This window comes from Eulemur rufifrons, unplaced genomic scaffold (assembly GCF_041146395.1).
Source record: "Eulemur rufifrons isolate Redbay unplaced genomic scaffold, OSU_ERuf_1 scaffold_81, whole genome shotgun sequence".
Classification (NCBI taxonomy): domain Eukaryota; kingdom Metazoa; phylum Chordata; class Mammalia; order Primates; family Lemuridae; genus Eulemur; species Eulemur rufifrons.
Window position 1 is genome coordinate 178,433 of NW_027182863.1, and position 20,582 is coordinate 199,014.

The window sequence follows — 20,582 nt, forward strand, 5'->3', positions numbered from 1 at the left end:
CGGGGGTGGTTCTGTGCCTCTCCCCCAGGGGACACTGGGCGATGTCTGGAGACATTTTTGGTTGACACACATTGTCAGGTGGAGACCGGGGGTGCTGCCAAACACCCTGCAATGCACAGCTCAGCCCCGAGACGTAGCCACCCCCAACCATCAACAGAGCCCAGGCTGAGACACCCAAGTTAGCTAACCATTGCGTCTTTCTGGGGGGTCTCATTTGGTCACCTGCACTCACGTCTCCGGGACGGTGGTCCATTTGAAGTTTGAAGGGGCAGCATCAGGACAGGGACTCCGTCAGGCCGGATCCTGGTAGGGGTCTCGGGGAGGGCACTGGCTGTGCCTCCAGGGGACGGAGCTGGCTGCGGGGCGGGTGAGGGGGACGTGCAGCCCCCGGGCCCTCAGGCTCCGCAGCAGAGACACAGTGCGGTGTGGAAGGCGGTGTGGCATCGGTGGGTCACTGGCACTCAACAAAGAGACTACTCTCTGACTTAAAGATCCTCTGGATTTTAATTTGATTTTTCCCCCCAGGGGTCTGGAGGCTTTCGTTTGGGGGCTGACTTGACTGGTGACCCTAGTTTCCGGGCATACAGCCCACCTCTTTTCTTTAGAAGTGTCACTGAGTTTTCCTCAAATCATTTACTTTCTAGGGAAAATGTCAAATGACCATTCCGCTGTTCTCTTGTCCCCTCGATGAAAAATGCACGCTAATGTGTGACTCTTGCTTTGAGACCTCTCACTGCAGTATTTTAATATCTTTTACCAATGACTGCAGTTGTTCGACTTCTTGAGTAATGACGCATCTTGTTCAGATCCTAAAGTCACCGCAGTTGAGCTGCGATTACAGAATCGGCAGCAGCAGCCTGTCCACGACCCCAGAAAGTAGAAACAGGTCAGGCAATTTTCTCCCCGGCACGTGGGCAGAAAGTGGGAGGACAAGGATCCCCGTGGCTGGAAGTTTCCAGCATTAGCCTCGGAGTCAGGGGGCCCCCTCTGCTTCCGCGGCCCCGCCCAGGGGGACATGCCACCTTGTTGTCCTCGCAGAACCGCAGGGAAAGTCCTGGGTGAACATTTGAGGATTTCCCAGCACAGAACCCGAGCTACCCACCTTTCCACGGGAGGGACTGCGTGTGCTGGGGGGACGTTTTTAAGCCCCTGAAAATATTAACCCTTCTCCATGTGTTTCCCTTTGTACGTGACCCCATGAAAAATCTAACACATAGTTTCAATATAAATAACTGAACCCTGATGTTCAGAGAATTATTAATACAAATTTTATAGGCATTAAAGAAAGAAACAGATTTAGAAATACACATAAAAATTCCAGCCCTCAGTTGCCAGACTTCTGGGTGGCGATAGAAGTCCAGGGGGGTTGTACTGGGAGGTCTGGGACAGGCATTTAATGTACATATTCTGAGTACAAGGACAAGTGAGTGTGACACTTGTCCCTCCCACTTACAGCGGTCCTATAGGCATGTAATATAATCCCGCACGTTTTTCCGAGTGAGATTGTTTATAGTAGAACAATAAATCACTTTTACATTCCTGGTTAATTGAATATTTTTGAACTTTATAATTTAAAAATTAAGTATTGGTTGTCAATCCTGGGTAAATAAAAATTACAGTACATAAAACACTTTAGATATAGAGACTAATATTGAGAAATGCTTTTTGAAGAACTCAAGTATATAATTGTATACACTCATTCACTCATTTGCCCGTTCTCTGGGTGAACATTTGCTGTGTACACACAGCTCTGTGTGACAGAACCATGGATTCCTGAATGACTAATGAAAAGTAGAATTAGAAGCTGGGAAACAACAGTAAAGGCAGAATTAAAAACGATCATTTGATCCCATTAATTTGCTGCCACAGATTAAAATCAACAATTAACAAAAGTATCTTATACATTCCAGAAAAATATTCAATTACTCAGTTGGATAGGTTGGGTGGTAATAATTGTCCTAATTCTGTTTATGTGACTATATAATTAGAATATACTTACCAAAACTAATCATTATTAGTTACAGGCAATGTTATCTACCACTTTATGTATGTCAGGAGAACATCAAATATATTTGAAAATTTTAGATTTACTTTAGCAATGTAACTCAAAGTATGTACATCTTCAAAAAGAAGATGAATCAAGATAGAGACAGGGATTACCAAACAATCCCACAGGAGTTATTTTAACATAAGTGATTAAATATGTATTTTGAAATTTGAAAAATGAAATGACTGTTTAATATCCGAAAGTATCTGAGGACCTGACGACTCTCTTCAAGAAAGACATTCGGTCCAGGCATGAACATCGTTTTGGTTTTAAAAGCCTATTAGTGGTTTCTTTTACCACGTAAATAACACTATGAAAATCCCTGGTGACTTTTTAAAGTGTTTTCCTAATTACAGGGAGAGAGATGAAAACGCACCTCTGTTTTGTAATTCAGTTATTGGGTTCGTCTGGGTTCTGCTGGTTTCTTGGGTCAGACAGGTGGGGGAGCCCCCCACCCCCCATGCTGGGGCGGAAGCCGGCCGAGTACACTGAGGCCGAGTTAAGGGCTTGTGCACAAAGGGAAGTTAATTCCGCCATTTAGGACGGGGGATCCGTGCGTATCATACATTTTAGAAAGGTTTCTATAAAAAGTGCATGAAACTAACCGTGTTGGTGCTTAAAGGAACTGCACAGGTGGACCGGTCCAGCCCGTGGGCGTCGGGCGAACGAGGCAGGAAAAGGCGAGTTAGAGCCACACTTTCCCGATGCGTCTGGGATCGAGTGAATCTCGTCTGGAAACCCCTTTCTGGGTAAATTTCTCAGATTTCCAGAGTGACAAGAACAGTCAGGCGGGAAGAAGGCAGGGTGGACGCACGTGGGGAGCGGCGGAGCGGCCGGCAGAGGCAGAGGCAGTGGCCAGAGACTCGTGTCCCCCCTGCAGCTGCGCCCCAAGTTCAGTGTTTACCCTGACTGTACTGGGAGGTTCCGTCTGACTGCAGCGTCTGACGGCAGAGCCGGCCAAATGCGAACGGCCTGAACTTCTAAAGCGTCTGAATGCCTGGAACACACTTACACAGCAGTTCCGCTGCAGCTAACGGCTGCTTCCCTGGACGGCGCAAGCAGAGAACATTTCATGGTCACAGAGAGTGAGGCTGACCGTGCTGGTCTAGAACATTCTTTGCCGTGCCACGGCAATATCAGGAAATAGTCACCTGTCTGTCCAAGGTAGGACGCGAAGCAAAGGAAATTGGCTTTCCCTGGGCTTTCCTTCAGCTCTTCAAGGCACTGGGTCTGGTGGAGGAGAGTTTGGAGCACCGTGTTCTACGGAAATACGCTAATCTCGATGAGATGAGACAAACTGCTCCGCGATCTACACCTGTGTGGCTTTGAACACTCTCCAGTGTGAACATATCATTGCTTTAAATATGCGCTTGATCATCGACTTACACCTGGAATTCTGGACACCGTTTCTGAATTCAGTCCTTGAAAGTCATTTGCAAGCCAAAAAGAAAATTTAAAAATTAGCATTCTATCGTATAAAGCACAAATACGTAATCAAGATAAAATACATTCTGAATGGCAAGCACCGCCGTGCAGTTTGAACGTAACAGCCACACTTAAATTCATTGCTCTCTCTTAATTAGAGCTTCAAGGAGAGCGGCATAAAAGGAATTACAGTAATCAAGCCCATGAATGTCTAAATGAGGGAATGAGTATTGGAGAAACCAAACTTTGATGGCAAAAGATTCAACATAAAGGATTAAAGCCATGTTGACACTTTAATTAATGTTAGTCACAAAACATAAGTGCGAATCAGACAGGACGCAGAAATCACAGCCCACACAATGGTTTCCCTAAAGTTACAAGAAATTATGTGGGCCACACGAGTTCTGGGGCCACATGGATAGGTTACTGGCAAAGATGTCTATTTTGAATGTGTTAATTAGCAAGAAATTATAGTCTAACCGGCACTTCGCATCCTGCAGACAGTCAGATAAAGTGATGACAGCTGTCTGCATTCCAGACACTTCCTGTTTTCATCCTGAACACTCGAGAATCACATCACACAGGAAGAACTTGTGCTTGCTGAAGAAAGACTGAGAATGAGTCAGTTTTTAGTGATGGGGAGTCACGTAAGTTTCTGAGAACAGAGTCTGGAATGTTCGAAGGGCCCGATGGCAAAACAAAAGGCCGACCCAGAAAACGAAGTCGCTCTCAGGGAGGGAGCCGAGCACATGGAGTTTCAGGGTGATCGGGAGTCAAGACAAGAAATAACAACGTATCAGCGACAGTGTGGTTCCTTCCCAACTCAACTGTTCATCAGGACACGATGATGTCCCCATTCTTTAAGAATGAGAAGCTTTAAACTGAGGAAAAACATTGTTGAAAAGAGTGGTTTTTTTCAGCGAAAAAGTTGACAGGACAATAAGCAGGCGATGTTGGTGAATCTGTTTTCTGAAAAGCTGTGAATTGTACAGCAGACGGCACCTGTCACAGCCTCACAGCCAACGTGAGTGTGACAGTGTGTCGTGTGAGTGTACTTAGTTGTACTTGGGACATTCATCGTGAATGACGTCTACACGAAAGCTGAACCAGAATGACACTTCCACTCCCAAGATTCACAGGGAGGGCTAAGGCTGTAGGTGCTGTTTTGTTTGATGACAGAGAAGATTTTCACAGCGCATGTGGTGAACAATGAATGCCTCGCGCTGTTGATGCTTGAGTTAGCACATCCAAAGTTACTACGGAAAAGAGAGTGAACTTCAATAAAAACTAACCAGACAATAAAGCAAGTGCTCCTTGCAAGAGTAAAACGTACTCACTGCCTCACCTCTGACCTGCCGATGCTTCTGCATCAGATTAATGGCACCTCGGCATCGCCTGCTCCTCCCATAAAGTCTGATCGGAGAGCTGAAGGCGCCCAGGGCCACACCGGGGACGCCTGGTCATGACCTCAAGGTGAGCACAGTGAGAAGAAAATCCGGGTATCGACCCCGGGACAGACGAGCATTGAGCATTGTCTTCTGTCCAGCTGGACGGCTGACCTCGGTTGTGCTGGAACATCAGGGCTCCTGGGACCAGAGTCCTCTCTGTGAACTTTCAGAGCCCACGAGAACCAAGGCACCACGTGATGGGAGGCGTGTGGGGTGTGGGGACGGCCCTGACTAGACGGGGCACGGCCCCTGGGAGCTGGGTGACCGGGCCCCTGCTGCCTTGCTGGGGGAGGGGACGGGGTCATTGCTCCCGCACCCACCGCAGCGAGGACGCACGGGGAGCGCAGACACACAGGCGACCCGCGGCTGGCGCCCTGCCCACTGCGGCTCTGCCCGAGTGTCGGAGACAGATCTGTCTCACGTTCCCCATCGACGGTGGAGCCCACGCCAAGACCGTCTGGGGAGGCAGGGAAAAGGCTCGCCCCGGTCCTCCGGGTCTCAGGAAGCCGCGTTCCCCACGGGTCTCAGGCAAGGGGCGCGTTGCCGGGAAAGGTTGGCGCACACGCTGACACAGACCAACGTGGCAATTCACTGCGCTTTGCAGAAACTGCTCAGGGCTCTGGTCTGCCGCCCGGGCCGCGTCCTGTCTCGTGCGTTACGTTTTATTAAAGACAAGGAAAGCCTGAGCCTGACTTTGGGAGCTGGAGGAACAAATGATACAAATTCTACGACGGACCACAAGGAAGTTCCCCGAGTCCACGGCAGGGCTGATTTGTGGATTTACACGTCCCCAAACTCCCTCGACCTCCTCGGTGCTACTGGCCCGACACGAAGGCTTTGTTCTCTCTCTTCTCTGCCTTCCCGGAAACTCAGCATGAACATTCACAAAACGAAAGTCATCTGCAAGCTGGCAACAGCCCTAGCACCTCACGGTAGCTCACAGAGAGAGAGAAAATCCTGTTTCTCAATTAATTCATTGCTCATTGTTTTCATTAAAGAAATGAGCAGATGCTCATGCACTGTCTACTGCACGCCACGCAGAAAAGCCCCGGCCTCCCCGGTGCTCGGGCTCCAGCGCGAGGGAGGCTGATGACGCGCAGAACAAACCACTAAAACGTGCGCGGTGAGAGGCCTCCCAGGCGACTCCCCTCGAGTCTTCAGGAAGGAACCTCGTGTGTGGAGAACCAGTCTCTCGGGGGTCTGCACTTTGCTGCCACACCTTCCTGCAGGTGTTCACGGAGGACGCGTCCGGTGAGGGGGACACGGCTGTCCCCAGAGCCACATGCCTTCAACTGTGGGGAGGGTCGTGCTCCCAGGACCTTCGGCCAGCGTGGGACGCGCTGGGGGCCTGAGGCCCCGTTACGCCGCCGTCCTGAATTCTGCACCAGCCGCTCTCCTCTGGCTGTGCCCCTGGGCTCGGCCTCTCGAGCTTCTCTGTGTGACAGGTCCAGGCCTTCCTGGGTCTCCCTCGACCGATTTCCTTTCCTTCTGGCTCCACCCACCCGGGCCTGGCTAACCTGCTAACGCCAGGACAGCCCTGTCCGGTGGCCGGCCCAGCCCTGCAGCAGGATGGACTTCATGCCCCGGAGGGACTTGTGCTCCCGGGGGGGGGGGGGGGGGCAGGTGGCCCTTGCTGTGTGTGTGGGGGGTGTCTCCGCCTCTGCACAGAGCCCGCTCCCCGAGGGGCACACGATCTGTGCCCATGCGCTGTCTGAAACAAATGGGTTTGTAAATACAGTTATTTTATTAATATGACTTATTTTATTTTACTTTTGCCCGCTTTCTGGGTGCATAATTGACATGCATTTAGACACCTGTTTGATTGTTTACAAACAGCTTATCGATACCCGTGACAGCATCTTTCATTTTAGTGAAACTTCCCCAACTCAGCCACGAGGACTGACGTTTCCGATGTAGCTTTTTAATTTTCAAGCTGTTTCCCAGGGTGAAGGGCTGATGGTGAGAGTCCTCTGACCATGTGAAATATAGAGCCTGAAGAAATACCCTTTAAGGGTATGGTATAGGTCAGGGCTTTCCAGGGAGACAGAACAGGCTCACACACCTGAAAATCCAGTCACGGTAAAAAGACAGCATTACGTAAAACACGGTCTTTTATTTCTAGAAGAGCAGAAGTGGGAGGATGAAATACACAGTCATGTTTCTTCAGGTGGAGACAGGTCAACAAAGAAGTAAAATTTAAAACAGAAAGGAAAATCATAGTATTGAAAACTGATTTTCCTCCCTCCAATATGGAAAACACTGAAATATAGAGATACTTTTACCCTATATGGTAGTAAATATCTATGTTGGAAGATGGAGTTAGTATGCACCCTTGAGAGATACGTTGCTGCAGAAATACAAACAATAAAATAAAAATAAGTCTACGGCTGTTTCTTCTGCCGCGCTTTGTATAGATTTTTCCCTTTGTTTTAATGGCTTCTGGAATCAGTGGTGTCCTATGTTGAGACAATTTTTGACCCAGAGAAAAATCATTATAATCGAATTTTATACCACTTTCCTTCATAATATCAGTGATATTCCTCCCTAGAGAGATCGGGTGAAATGCATATTTAGACAAGTAAATCTATCCGATAAATCATTTCACAGATGAGAAGGAACCAGGTGTGAAATGAAAGTTAGATGTTTTCAAAACCACTTCATTAAACGAGGGGACGCTAATCAATATGTACTGTTTTTCACAATGAAAGGAAGAGCGGGCTGGAGGGACGTCTGTGGTCGTGGGTCGTGCTGTCTGACCGCGTCTTCTGTCCCCGGCTGCAGTCCTGGGGGCCAGACTGGCAGAGCCATTGCAGCTCTATCGCCACCTGCCTCTGAGGCCTGGTGGACACATAGACCCCCCAGGCAGACGCTGGAGCCTCAACCGTCCACGTGCGAAACAGATTGTCTAATACGTGTTTTTAAATTCTTAATAAATTGTTCATGCATATGTTTGATACTGAATTTATTATTATATGAATATTAAAATTATATGTTTGCATTTATACAAGGCGAGACAATCTGATAATAACACCAATTTTTATTTTTCAAGCTTGCATAAAGGAACATGCTTAAATGAATCTTATTCTTCAAAATAATCACTTTGGAATGGTTTTGAAAACATCTTGGATTTATTTTCAAGAGCTAGTTTTAGAACCACAAAAAACTCAATTTGTCAAAGTAATTTCTCTCTCTCCCCCCACACACGGATGCATATGTCGACAGAAGATGGCTACTAACTGTTACTGTTAGCATATGGATTCCCAAGGATTCAAATGCAAAGGTGAGACGTATTTACGTGGAAAATCACTGAATTCCGTGTGCCTTGCTGACAGGAAGCTCCGCACCGAACTGAAGGTCAGCTGTCAGGGTTATTCGGGCATCTCCGCCGCACGCTGTGATGGGTTTCCTCCGTGTCCTCCAAACTTCTCCTTTCCAGACACGGATTTTTCATGTCTTTGGTATTTTTCATAATCTTATTAAATGGACTATACGACATGCCATCTAAATCCTATTTAGTAAAGAAAGATTATAGATATTTAATATACAATACTTAGAGTAAAACAGGAAAAGGGAGAGATTAATGATGAATCCGTACTTATGTTTCTTTGAAAAGGCACTTTGCGCCTGGACGGTGCTGACGGCATCTCCTTGCGTTCTCCGTTTCTTCCTGATCTGATCACGGTTCCACGACGCCGACTCTCCCCACGTGGTCGAGAGGAAAAGTTCGACTACACAAGCAGGCCAAGATCCAGTAGAAACTTCACATAGAAGCATTTTGGGGTAATTTATTTAGTGTACATTTTTGGAATACAAAATGTACATGGTAAAAATTGTAGTGTATCACAGTATAATAAATTAGGATTTTAGTCTGAGTTTGGCACTGGTTTTTATCTCCATGAAATCTGTTTTATTTTTATTCTCTCTATAATGACAGCCCTAAAAACAATAAAGTCGTTTTCTACTAGGTAATTATTGTTTCCAAGCATTTCTGAAGACCATGAAAGTGCTTAATTGTTCACTTGCTCATAAGAGGCAATAAACAGATATTGGTGAGTATGTGAGCAGTGGTTTCCTGAAGTGTTTTTTTAATGCAACGATTGCAAAGCTCATTACTTCCCTATGTTTCCACTCCACCCTGTTTTCACGCTGCCCTTTCTCATCAGGGCGGAGCACGAGAGGTGGTCCCCAGACTTACCGAGGGGCAGAGCAAGTGGAACAGGCCACCCGAGAGGACACGCCGAGGCCGCGCCCCGCCGCCCACACGCTGCCCCATGGCCGCTGCGCCCGCACGGTCAGTGCTCAGCGCCCCGCAGGGCTCACGCGGGCAGGCCGTCCTCGCTGCCCTCCGCGCCCACAGACTGCGCGGGGGGCAGAGCCTGCCGGGATCCGACGGCATCTCGGGAAGGCCCAAGGCGTGGCTGTCAGAGTGTTGGGAAAACCTCTGCTCAGGGGCCACGAAGCCAGAGGCAAAGAGCACCGAGGGTCCACAGCTTTCTTTGAAAAATAATCGCGAAGCTTACCTGAATAAGGTATCTAAGGTTGCCGCTTCGCTTGAACACCTCAAAAACTGCGCGTGGACGAAGTTAAGGAGGCCAAGATCTTACCGCGGTGACCTGATAGAGCAGGGTTTGGATCCGGTGTTATTTCCTTCACTCTGAGACGCACCGTGAACTTTCCCTCTCAACGTGCACCGACCGCGGGGCCGTGGCCGCTGGTGTAAGCTCTGCAACGCGCGTCCCCTGCAGCCCTCGCTCCCTCCGGCATCCAGACGGACACGCGCTCTTCCTGGGTGTGGCGCCGCACCCCTTCCCAGCCCTCCCAATGGTGACACGCCTTCCGCTCCCAATGCCGGTTCTGTGAACACAGTTCGCCCTGTTCCTCCCCCAGCTGCCCTTCAAACTCCGTGCTGTGTCCGCGGCGTCCCAGACCCATGCTCTGCAGAACAGCTCGCTCTTCCACACTGTTCTTTCATAGCTGCTCCCCTTTGCCGTACGGGCCGCGAGGCGGACTTTGCTGCTCGCTGTTTTATGGGCTTCTCTGGGCTATGCATATTCATGGTGTCACATAAATAATAATAATGCAGTGAAATATCAGGCAGGGATGTTTACATGAGGTGGTAAATCTTCAAAGGGGTGAGGATGGTTCTCCGTAAGAACGAAAGGACATTGTGAGCCTGAAGCCTAGAGCCCTAAGACGATTAGTGAATTTACATTAATGACTGATTTGGTTTGCAGCAATGAATCATGTTTATAGATCTGCACACCAAGCAACAGAGACTGAGGCTGGACACAGGAGTCATTCACTGCATAGACACTGAAACCTCACTGCAATCTATTAAACCTGGATATTTAAAATGCAGTCACCTTCCAAATGTTAGCACTTAAATTTTTTTCTCCTATGCAATACTTTACAAAAGTTAGATGTGTTTATTTTAAGGTACCTCGATAACAGATTTCATTCTAAGAAAGAGAAAAGTGATCTATAAAAGACGAAAGCACCATGCAAAAGGAACAAGGTATCGAACGCAGTTAGGAAAGTTGCCAAATGCCTGCAGAGCACGTCAGGAGGGGAGAGGTGCAGGGGAGCCCCGCTGGGAGGGCAGAGGTGCAGGGGAGCCCCGCTCCTCCCAGGACACAGACTGAGCACCTGCAGGTGCTCCCCCGGGCAGGTCAGAAAGGGCGCCCTTTACCTGTGGATCTGATGGTGGAGGTGATGTCGGAGGGCGTCATCATGGGAATACATTCATCATCTTGGGAGTAGCCGGCCTGGATGGCGCGAAGGTAGCTGTGGCTCCGTGTTCGGAAACACCCCGGGAGGTCGAGAGCGTCCATGGCCTGAGACTCGACTTCGCTGAAGACGGATTCGCACACCGACTCGAACTGCCCGTTGATCTCCGCTTCGCTCACCTGCAAGGAGCGAAGGCGCGGCTGACGCCCGGGCTCGGCGCAGCCACCACCGCCATGTTCCCAGAGAGCAGGGCGGCGGATTCATCCCACGACACTCATTTGCAGTGTGGTATTTTCAGCACAGTCAATCTGAAACCAGCATGGGGGATCTGCTAAGCTGGGGAAGTGGCTGCCTGGGATTCTCCTTGCAGAAGACTTAGGGAACAGCCACTTTTAAGAGGCTGATGAAATTCCTGGGACCCACGGGCAAACCTCAGGGTGTGGCTGGCGGGTATTACCGAGTTCAGGAGAGACAGCGCTTTCCGAAGCCCAGCTCAGCACCTGGTGCAAAGCAAGTGCTCAACCCTCGGTTCTCCTTCCTCTCCCCAAATGCCTCCTTCACCTCTCCCAGCTATTTGCAGCACAGATGACTCTGGGGAAGGAGGCTGTGCAAGAGCTTCAGCTACTTTTAGTTCTTCGGGATCGGAGAGCCTGCGTCTACCCATTGCCATGGAAACTAATCACAAATCTGGCATATAAGCTCATCTCCTCCTCACCACCACAGCGGCACGAATCCGAGCCCAGATGAGAAAGAAATGGCTGCTTCGGTGTTTTTGTTCACAGGAGATAAGTTGCTCTGCCTAAATTCTAGGTCCCCCCCTCCTTTAGCCGAGGATATTAGTATAAGTCACTTCCTTTGACAGTTCAGCAGGGAAAACAATTATTTCCCAGCCTGTGCTGTCATGTCCAGGTTTGGAGTCACCCTGGGAACCTGGTGTTGCAACTGCATTTGAAGAACGTCATCCTGGCTTCGGGGTGTGGGGGTCCAGGCTGGTGCTCGCACGGGCCCAGCTGCCAGGCGAGTCATGGGCCTTGCTCAGGGCGGCTGGATCGGAGATGACACACTGTGCTGGGGTTTCCTGACAGTGACACTTGTGTGTGTCCCGTCAGCCAAATCTGGAGATTTTAAATGGAAATCTAATAAAGGGAACTATAGGACTAGAACAATGTTGAAGAGACCGGTGGGAGGAGGAATGAGAATTTTAAGAATGAAAACCTGAAACGGGGCCCGTAACAGGCAGGGGAGCTCACGGGCCCGGGGCCCAGCTCTGTGAGCGACTCCCTCCCTGGCTGGCGGGAACTTTGGTAAGGGGCTCCCCCGACCCCCGTTACTTGTAGACTCTGGGCAGCCCCCTGGGGTGTGTCTTACACAGGTGAACACACGTGTGCACAGGGGGATGCTTGTTCACGACGCACGTGAGTGAGAGCTGGGCTCTCAGGCAGCCTGTCTCCCCTGGGGCAGCACTGCTGGGCTCGGCCATGTGCCTCTTCACACTCAGCCTCGTCCTCTGTCTGGTGGGTGGAATCCTGTCACCTGCCCCTTGGGACTGTCCCCAGCACCAGTGTTGGAGCTGAGCACTGATGCCCATCGGTTTACAAACTGAAGGTGAGTTCGAGCACCGTTTCCACAGGCAGTTAAAATAAGTTCTGTGCTTAATTAAAATTGTAAAACCCTACTCATATTTGTCCTGCAGTACGGGGTGACTGGAAGGAACAGGGCCTGCTCACTTGGTCATCGCACATTCTCTCGCTGTCCTCCAAGGGTGGGGTGCAGGGTCCCTTCCCCTGGGGGCCGCCCTGTCTCAGGGCCTGATTAGAGCTCGGTGGCTCCAGGGCACCACGGGTCCTACTTGGGGCCTTGGAGCCTCCAGAAGTAGGTCCTGCCCTGGAGTGAGCCTGAGGAATGGGGCTCTCGGGGTGTCACCAGGCACCGAGGCCACCATTTGTCCTCCCTGGGGACCTTCCATGACAATCACGAGGACAGGGCTGAAAGCCGGATAGGCAGAGCCCTTCCCTGGCCCTGTTTCATCGGAACAAAGTCCCCAGAAAAAGGAAGATGGCCTGTGCTAGATCAAGGAAAGAGGCCGAGATGACCAGTTTATCAGCCATTGCTTACTCAGAAGAAATCAACGTAGAAATGGTATAGAGTCATAAATGTCAGAAAAATTAACCTTTAAAGTTCATGGGTTTTCAATCAGTCAAGCTAACACCAGGCAGGAGCTTCCTGCATGCTCTGGTCTGCATATAAGATGCTGATCGGGGCTCGTTTCTCCCCAGCAGCCTGGGCCCTGGGCCCCCCCCACCTGGCTCTGCAGCCTGCGCCCTGGGAGGGGACAGCGGGGACCCCCACCTGGCTCTGCAGCCTGGGCCTCGGGAGGGGACAGAGGGGACCCCCACCTGGCTCACGCAGCTGGCCTGGCTCAGGGTGCTGACGGCCCTCATGTAGCTCTGGTTCCGGGAGCGGAATTTCGGGGAGTTGTAGTTGGCGGTGGGGTCCAGGCTGTGACCAATGGGCATGTCACTTGCAGCTTGCAGGTAGCTCTGGCTACAGGAAAAGAGAAAGGAGAAAAGGGGTCCTGTGAGCCTGCACCGAGGGGAGAGTCGGGAGAGATCACTCTGGCCTGTGCTGAGAGGCTGCCGTGAGGCTTCGCGCTCCGCGTTGGTCTGACGGAAGCTCTGCCTCACATCTATCTTCTCAGGTTCACATTTACAAGCATGAATTTCATCAAAGTAATAGGGCAGGCTATTTGCAAAATTGCCTTTGAAGCCTGAGTTTTTATGGCCAAGTAGTGAAATCAGGGTCATTCCACATTAACAAAGTGCCGAAGGCCCCGGTGACTCACGAGCACAGTGGCGGACGCAGCTCCTGGGTTTGAGCCGCGAGCTCCGGGAGCCTCATAAATATCATGTCAGCTTTTGGCAACTTTACACACTCAGAAAAATAAAAGAAAAAAGAAAAGGTTCACTTTCAGTTTTAACTTATTCAAAGCTGTCCAGATTATGCAACACAGGCAAATAGGAGAAGATGGAGAAACCAAATCGTTCCTTTGATCATTTTCTTCCAAACTCCCTCAGAGATCAATGTTCTCTGGTCTCTCTCTTGCTGTTTTATAAAGTGCTAAGAGTATGGACAGTCTAGCTGAGCTTAAATTTCTAGCTACTTGGACCCCTTTCAAGTTTTATTGACAATCTTTCCACAATGCAATGAAAATCCATTTTGTAAAAAAATCAAAACTAGATTAATATGGATAGAAATGATTAATCATTCTTCTTTCCTGATTTGGACCATCGTAGGGACATTAAGTACATTAGAACATTGCACAAGCCCGTGTATAAAAATGTATGTAAACAGTAGGTGGCCAATCCTGACTCCACAGTCAGGTGTTGAAGTGTGTCCTTTGTTTGCAAAGTAAACTCTTGGTGTAAATTTTCTCTGCAATTTACTTTTCTCTTTAAAACTGGGACATCAGAGAAAAAATTGGACTCTATAAATTCTTATTAAGTGAAGCTCATGAATTATAGATTTAAAGTCATTCTTTCTGCTAAAAATTTTTGTTTTAAAAGACAGTGTATAATATAGTCCGAGAGAGAGAGAGAGAGAGAGAGAGAGAGAGAAGGGGGTAAGAAATCAGTTTTAAGCCGCCTCTAACTTCGGTGTGTAGAGCTGGGTGTCTTCCGCCCGCTCTCACCCACGCCCACTGCTCCTGGTGAGGTCGGGTCGGGACGGCAGCTCCGGAGCAGGTTTGGGGACCTGCCCTGCACCAGCCGGGGTGCAGCACAGGCGAGCAGACACCAACCGACCATCTGGCTGTCCCCGCCTGAGCAAAGCAGGTTCAAGAGCAGCAAATGTCAGCAGCACCTAGAGACTGTCTGGAGTTTGGGGTTCAAGTTGACTTTGATAAATGGACTCGTCCGCAGCCCTGCTAATGGCCCTGCAGGGTTTGCTTCCCTCGCACACACGTGTGTGCATGCGTGTGAGTGTGTTTCATACCACATGTGCTGGGGAACCAGCCCGAGCTCTGGTGTGGCCTCACGTGGACGCTCTGGGCCCCGACTCAGGCTGTGGACTGGACTCAACTTTGTCTTTGCAGAAACGCAACTTCCCACTTCTCTCCTCTCCCTGTGTTTCCCTGAGATTGCTGGGGCCACACCCTGCGTGCTGCCAGCGAGCGTTTGTCTTCCAGCATAACAGCTCTCCCTTCTGAATAAAACCACTTTGTCATTTTAATTCTCAAATTAAAGTTGCCTCCCAGACTGAGGAAATCGGCTAGAAGGGCTCGTGTCCTCTCTGTCCCGGTGTCTGGTGTCTGCCCAGCACCGGGAGGTGACTTCGGGGACAGCCTCAGCACCCCAGCTGTGGCCCGTGGGAGGGGGTGGGGGTGGTGGCCCTCACACCTGTACCAGGTACTCTCTCGCCTTCCATGATTCTCTTTATTCCAAAACCGGGTAAACGTTGCCACTGCAGAATACTAACAATTTTTGTTTTAACACAGACTCATGATAGTGACCGTCTGCTCTGCGCCATCAAGCCAGAGACTCGACTGGGAATCTGCACTGTCCTGACCCATCGAACTCCACCCTAATCCTACAAAGCAGGTCTGCAGAGCCCCCGTGCTCGGTGGGTGGCGCCAGCGTCAAGTCCCGCCCGGCCCAGGCGAGGACGGGCAGAGCTCTGGTCTGAACCGGGCTGCCTGGCTGCAGAATCCACGCTTTCGCCCCAAGATCGCAGCTGCCGAGTCACAGAACCAGACAGTCCAGGCCAGTCCTCTATCACACCACCATTGTTAAATAGTTAAAAAAAATCCAAATCTCAGCCTCACTAGGCTTAACAGAGACTTTTAAAAATTATTATAATGGGTTAGCATTTTACACTAGAGCATCCGAGACGGCTGCAATCCTTATAAATCCCAGTCTGGAGACTGGAGACCGGGAGCTGAGGCTGGGAGGCCCCGTTGAGATCAGGAGCAATGACGAGGCACCCCGCCAAGCAATGACAGGGCTCCAGCCCCCGAGGACCTCTTGATCCAAGGATTCTCCCTGAAATACCCACCTGGGAAAACCCAGGCCCTGTGGAGCTGCCCTTCACCCCCAGGAACGTTCCCTCCCAGCAGTGATTCCTGCCCCGCCTCCCAGAGACTGGGAGACACTTTGCCAGACACACCTGGGGCAGCGCAGAACATTTTAAAGGGAAACCACACGCAGTTTTCTAAAAAATCATGAAAATATTTCTGTTTTAGTTTTTGCTTTTCACATGTTGCTCACATTGGATACCATCCGTGCACAGATGAGACCAGAAACCTGCTCTGGAAAGCTGTCAGCATGAGAAAGTAATCAAAGGACAGACAGTAACAGGTTTCCTGATATTCTACCCTTTCCTTCCATTTGCAAATTGTCCCAGGGTTGTTTGCTGACTTGAGGGCTCAAAGCCTCTTCTGTGACTTTAGATCATTATAAAACAAATTTGCATAACAAAACATATGGCTGAGCCAGCCTCTGCCCCCAGCTATTTAGATCAGTGTAAATGTGCTGGAAACTAGCGAAGTCAACCATCTCCCTTGTCTTTACAAAGTGCAGACCCCATGCGGGCTGCATTGCAGAGAAATTTAAGAAAACTTCTTTTTCACACTAAATGTGCTCATTCCAAACACAGAGGGCATCTTTTCATTTTTATAAGTGGAATATGACATTGAAGAGAGGGTGGCAAAGGGCGTGGGGAACAGATGCAGACACCCAGTCAGAGCTGTGGGCGCCGCACGGCAGGTGGTGAGGAGGAAGAGCCACCGGGCCAAAGGCCTACTCTGGGTGAGTGAGAGAGGGGCCCATGCCCGCGGAAGGGGGCCGAGAAGACAGGACAGGGACCGATAAGCTGTTAGTGGATTTAGGGGCAGGAACCTGATTGCAGTAAGTACAGGTAAGAAAATGGAAGTGTAAGTGACAATTTTGGACAATTTGTCCCATCTGTCAGTGAAGAGCAGAGGACAGAGGTAATTTGAAAAAGGCTGTGCGCTTTCTGGGGCTGATCCTCCTTCTTTTTATCTGCGTAGGGTTCACTGAGCATTTTGGGTCTGTGGGTTTTTTAAAAAACTAAATTTGTGAAGAATTTGGCCACGGTTTCTTCAAAAACTTTTTGCCATATTCTCTCACTTTCTCCCCCTCATTCTCTGATTACATGTATGTCAAGTTACCTTTTATTATTTCACATATGATTGAGGTTCTGTTCTTTTTTCAATATGTTACCTCTATTTTCTTCTTAGTTGATATCTATTGATTTATTTTCAGATTACTAAACATTTTTTTCTGCTATCTCCATCTGCTCTTAGACCTATCCAGTGAATTTTTTATTTCAGATATTGTGCTTTTCTGTTCTTGAAATCTTAATTTTATTCTTAATCGTAGCTCTCCTCTCTCTGCTGAGTCTCCACATCTGTTCCCTCATCGAGACCACCTGTTCCTTTAAGACCTTGAACCTTGTAATAGCTGTTTTTATGTAATTAAAGACCTTGTAATGGTAGCTTTAAAGTTCATTTCAGTGAGTTCTACCATCTGGGGCATCTCAGGCCAGATGTTTTGATTATCGTCATCTTTTTCTTGCTTAGGGTTCTCACTTTGCTACAACTTTGCATTTTTGTGGGAGGGTAATGGTTGTCTTTTGTAGCAGGGTTTGTTTAATGTAAGCTACTATTCCAGAGCTAGAATTCCTTCTTATTCATTTTTAATAAATTGTGTCACTATGGTGGGCATTTGTCATTTGTTTGGTTAACATGCACGTCACTTCTTTGGTTGCTATGGTTGTTTGCTCCTTTAGGAAACCACCACCATGGAGGCAGAGTTGGGTCCTATCATGGGGCCAAACGTTGGTCGTTCCGTTCCCAGACACCCTGGAGCTGAGGTGGCTCCCACGGCTCAGGTTCCTCCAGGAGGACGCACTTTCCCCAGACCCTGAGGGGGAGGCTGGAAACTCGAAGTAGAGCCCAGGCTGTTGCTGGCACCTGTGGCGGCAGCTACGTCTATCCCGCCAAGTGGGTGCGGTTCAGACTGCAGCGTCCCTGTCCCGCCCAGGCTGTCAGCAGCACCAGCTGGTCACCAGACTCGTTCTGAAGTGCAATTTATCCTCCCGGCTACAGAGGCTTCACACGGGTTCTCTTGCCCCACTGGAGATGCTCGGGGAGACTTCCCGCCTTGCCAGCAGTTTCTTTTCTGCTTATTCAAAGACTCCATTTCTGTCTCCTTAAGAGACTGAGATAGAGGCCGGGCACGGTGGCTCACACCTGTAATCCCAGCAATCTAGGAGGCTGAGGCGGGAGGATTGCTTGAGCCCAGGAGTCTGAGACCAGCCTGAGCAAGAGTGAGACCCTGTCTCTACTAAAAATAAAAAAATTAGCCGAGTGTGGGGGCACAAGCCTGTAGTCCCAGCTACTGGGGAGGCTGAGGCAGGAGGATCGCTTGAGCCCAGGAGTTGGAGGTTGCTGTGAGCTACAATGATGCCACTGCACTCTACCCAGGGTGACGGAGCAAGACTCTGCCTCAAAACAAACAAACAAACAAACAAAAAGAGTACTGATAGAGTTTACATACGACCCCACAGGAACTGCGTGTGATGGTACTCTGTGTCCTCTAGGTCACGCACACCCACAACCCAGCGGGAGCTGTGACCGAGTCCACACGAACCGGGTCTTCTCAGATCCACCGGGCTCTGCTATCAGCCTCCCTGAGGCCCGTTTTTACTGGAAACACTGCTGATTCCGAGACCTTTCAAGCCACACATCACAAAAACTAGCCTATTTCGAATATTTGTATCAGGAATTGCTGAGTGTAACCAGAATAGAAGGCAGCAATTTAAGCCTTTGACATTCGACATTTCTGAGGTTTATTTTTAAAAATCCAATTTGCTAACAGCTTTCCCTATAATTTATTTTTCCAGAAAAGACAAAAAGAGGAGCCCGGTGTTGGTGAACTGTGTGTGAAGAGTCAACACAAACAGAGAGTAATTCGGAGGGATAGAGATCGGCGTCGGGTGGGGCCAGAGCAACACGGGCTCTCTAAAAAGAGGGGTTTTCACTGCTGTTAAAATGCTCTCTCAAAATATGTTTACTTAGAAGAATGAGTTCTTCATCTAACAAACACTCCCGTGGGTCCGTGACTGCGGCGGTGCCCTTGGCCTCACGCAGCTTGCTGTGCCGCACACAGATTCCAGCAGAATTCAATGCTCTGAAGGACGTATTTAAAGAGAACCGGCGTCTTTCTAAAACTCTTATTTTTCTCAAATTGCTTTATATTTTAACTTGTGAAATATATTTCTAAGACAATATAGCAATATTGTGCTCGAGGGTATGAATTAGATTCCCCTTTAAGCAAAGGAGACTTAAAAATCAGAAAAGAATGATGGGTATTATTGTTAGTTTGTTTGCTTTTATCATGAATAAGTTTTTAATTTTATGAATTCGAGTTGATCCATATCTTACAGTTTCTTTCCATTGGATCATGTTTAGATTCCTCTTCTCCATCCCGAGGTTATAGAATATTCATATATGTGTGTGTGTATATGTATATATATGAATCATATGTATGAACATATATATGATTTTATGCTTATATATTTAATTCATCAGACTTTATCTTTACGTATGATATGAAGAAGTCCCTGAAATAAGCTCTCCTTCTTCTAAAAATTTAAAGTGATATCTCCACCAGAGAATGACTCAGTCATGTTCAAAATTATTAGAGCTTTGACTTTTTAATTCAACTAAGCAGGAAAAAAAGCAAAGGCTTCCAAGTGAAATTATTTAGTATACCTTTCATCACACCCAAAATTGAATTGGTTATTTGAGTATCTCAAATACTAATACACAAGCAAGTCCAATATCTCAAATACTAATGCATAAACTAATTTAAAAATGCAGTAAATTGGATTCAGTAGTGACTTGAAATTTGCATTTCAATTAGCTGACAATAACTCTGCGTGCCGCTCTGCACAGGGCAGGGTCTGATCACAGACCGGTTCGCCAGGCTAGGGTTGGACCTTCCTCCCCAGCCCACACAACTGGTGAGCCCCTGTGTGCCCAGCCACCAGGACAGGTGTGACAAGGTGTTTGCTTCTTTGGTTTTCTTTTATTTCTCCTTTGAGAGTGAGAGCTTTCTACTGATGTGCGCTGCTTTAGAGAACACAGCAAAGCGTCAGTGAAAGTGCTTACATGTATGACAGGATGTACATTAAATTACTAATGAGAGGACTGATTTCTTTTTCTCAGTTTAACAGCAGGAAGACAAGACAGTTCTCAGCAGAATAATTCTGTTGTTGTTCCAAGAGGTGGGGCGTTTTGAAGCGCGTATCTGCAGCCCCCACAGGAGTTCTGTGTTCTGTGTTCTGTGCTCTGAAGGAGGCCTGAGAACAGCCGATTACAGACCCACCTTCTTCCTGCCCTTCAGCCAGGCAGAGTCAGAAGGAACCGCGGGCGCAGTGAACCTTACTCGACCCAGAGCGCACGGAAGCTGCCTCGAACCTCCAAGGTGCCAATGTGATAATCTGATGACAAGAACCTGAACCCACGCCTATCGAATTAAAATGAAAGTGTTGTTACTGAGTTCATCTTGCCATTCCATTTGCATTCTTAAACACTGCTAATGTTCGTAGAGGTTATCTGTACACGCTGAGAGGAAGATAAAACCTGTGGAGATGAGCACATGCTCGTCTTGTTTTTATCATCTGAATCCTCAGCGCCTTAGCGGATTTTGTCGACAGCTGATCGGCTCCTGCTGGGAAGTGCCGCGGTGCAGAGAAGGGGAAACTCCCAGCGCACAGTGAAACCCAATCATCTTCAAGTATATTTTAAATACGGTTTCAGAAGGATCAATTTTGTTTAAAACAGACTTTGAGTATAAAATAAACTCCAGAATGAAGATGGTCTATTTATGTAATTTACTGGCAAAATACCAGAT

General features: G+C 48.6%; 1 protein-coding gene across 1 annotated transcript in view; it reads right to left on the bottom strand.

Moving 5' to 3' along the window:
• DLGAP2 (DLG associated protein 2) overlaps positions 1-20,582 on the bottom strand; it is a 338,329-nt gene that overhangs the window by 23,411 nt on the left and 294,336 nt on the right. Inside the window, exons 6-8 of the mRNA XM_069464631.1 lie at positions 13,044-13,191; positions 10,610-10,826; positions 6,438-6,440 (exon numbers count right to left, since the gene is read on the bottom strand). Of these exons, the coding sequence (XP_069320732.1) occupies positions 6,438-6,440; positions 10,610-10,826; positions 13,044-13,191 (368 nt within the window). The remainder of the gene's footprint in view (positions 1-6,437; positions 6,441-10,609; positions 10,827-13,043; positions 13,192-20,582) is intronic.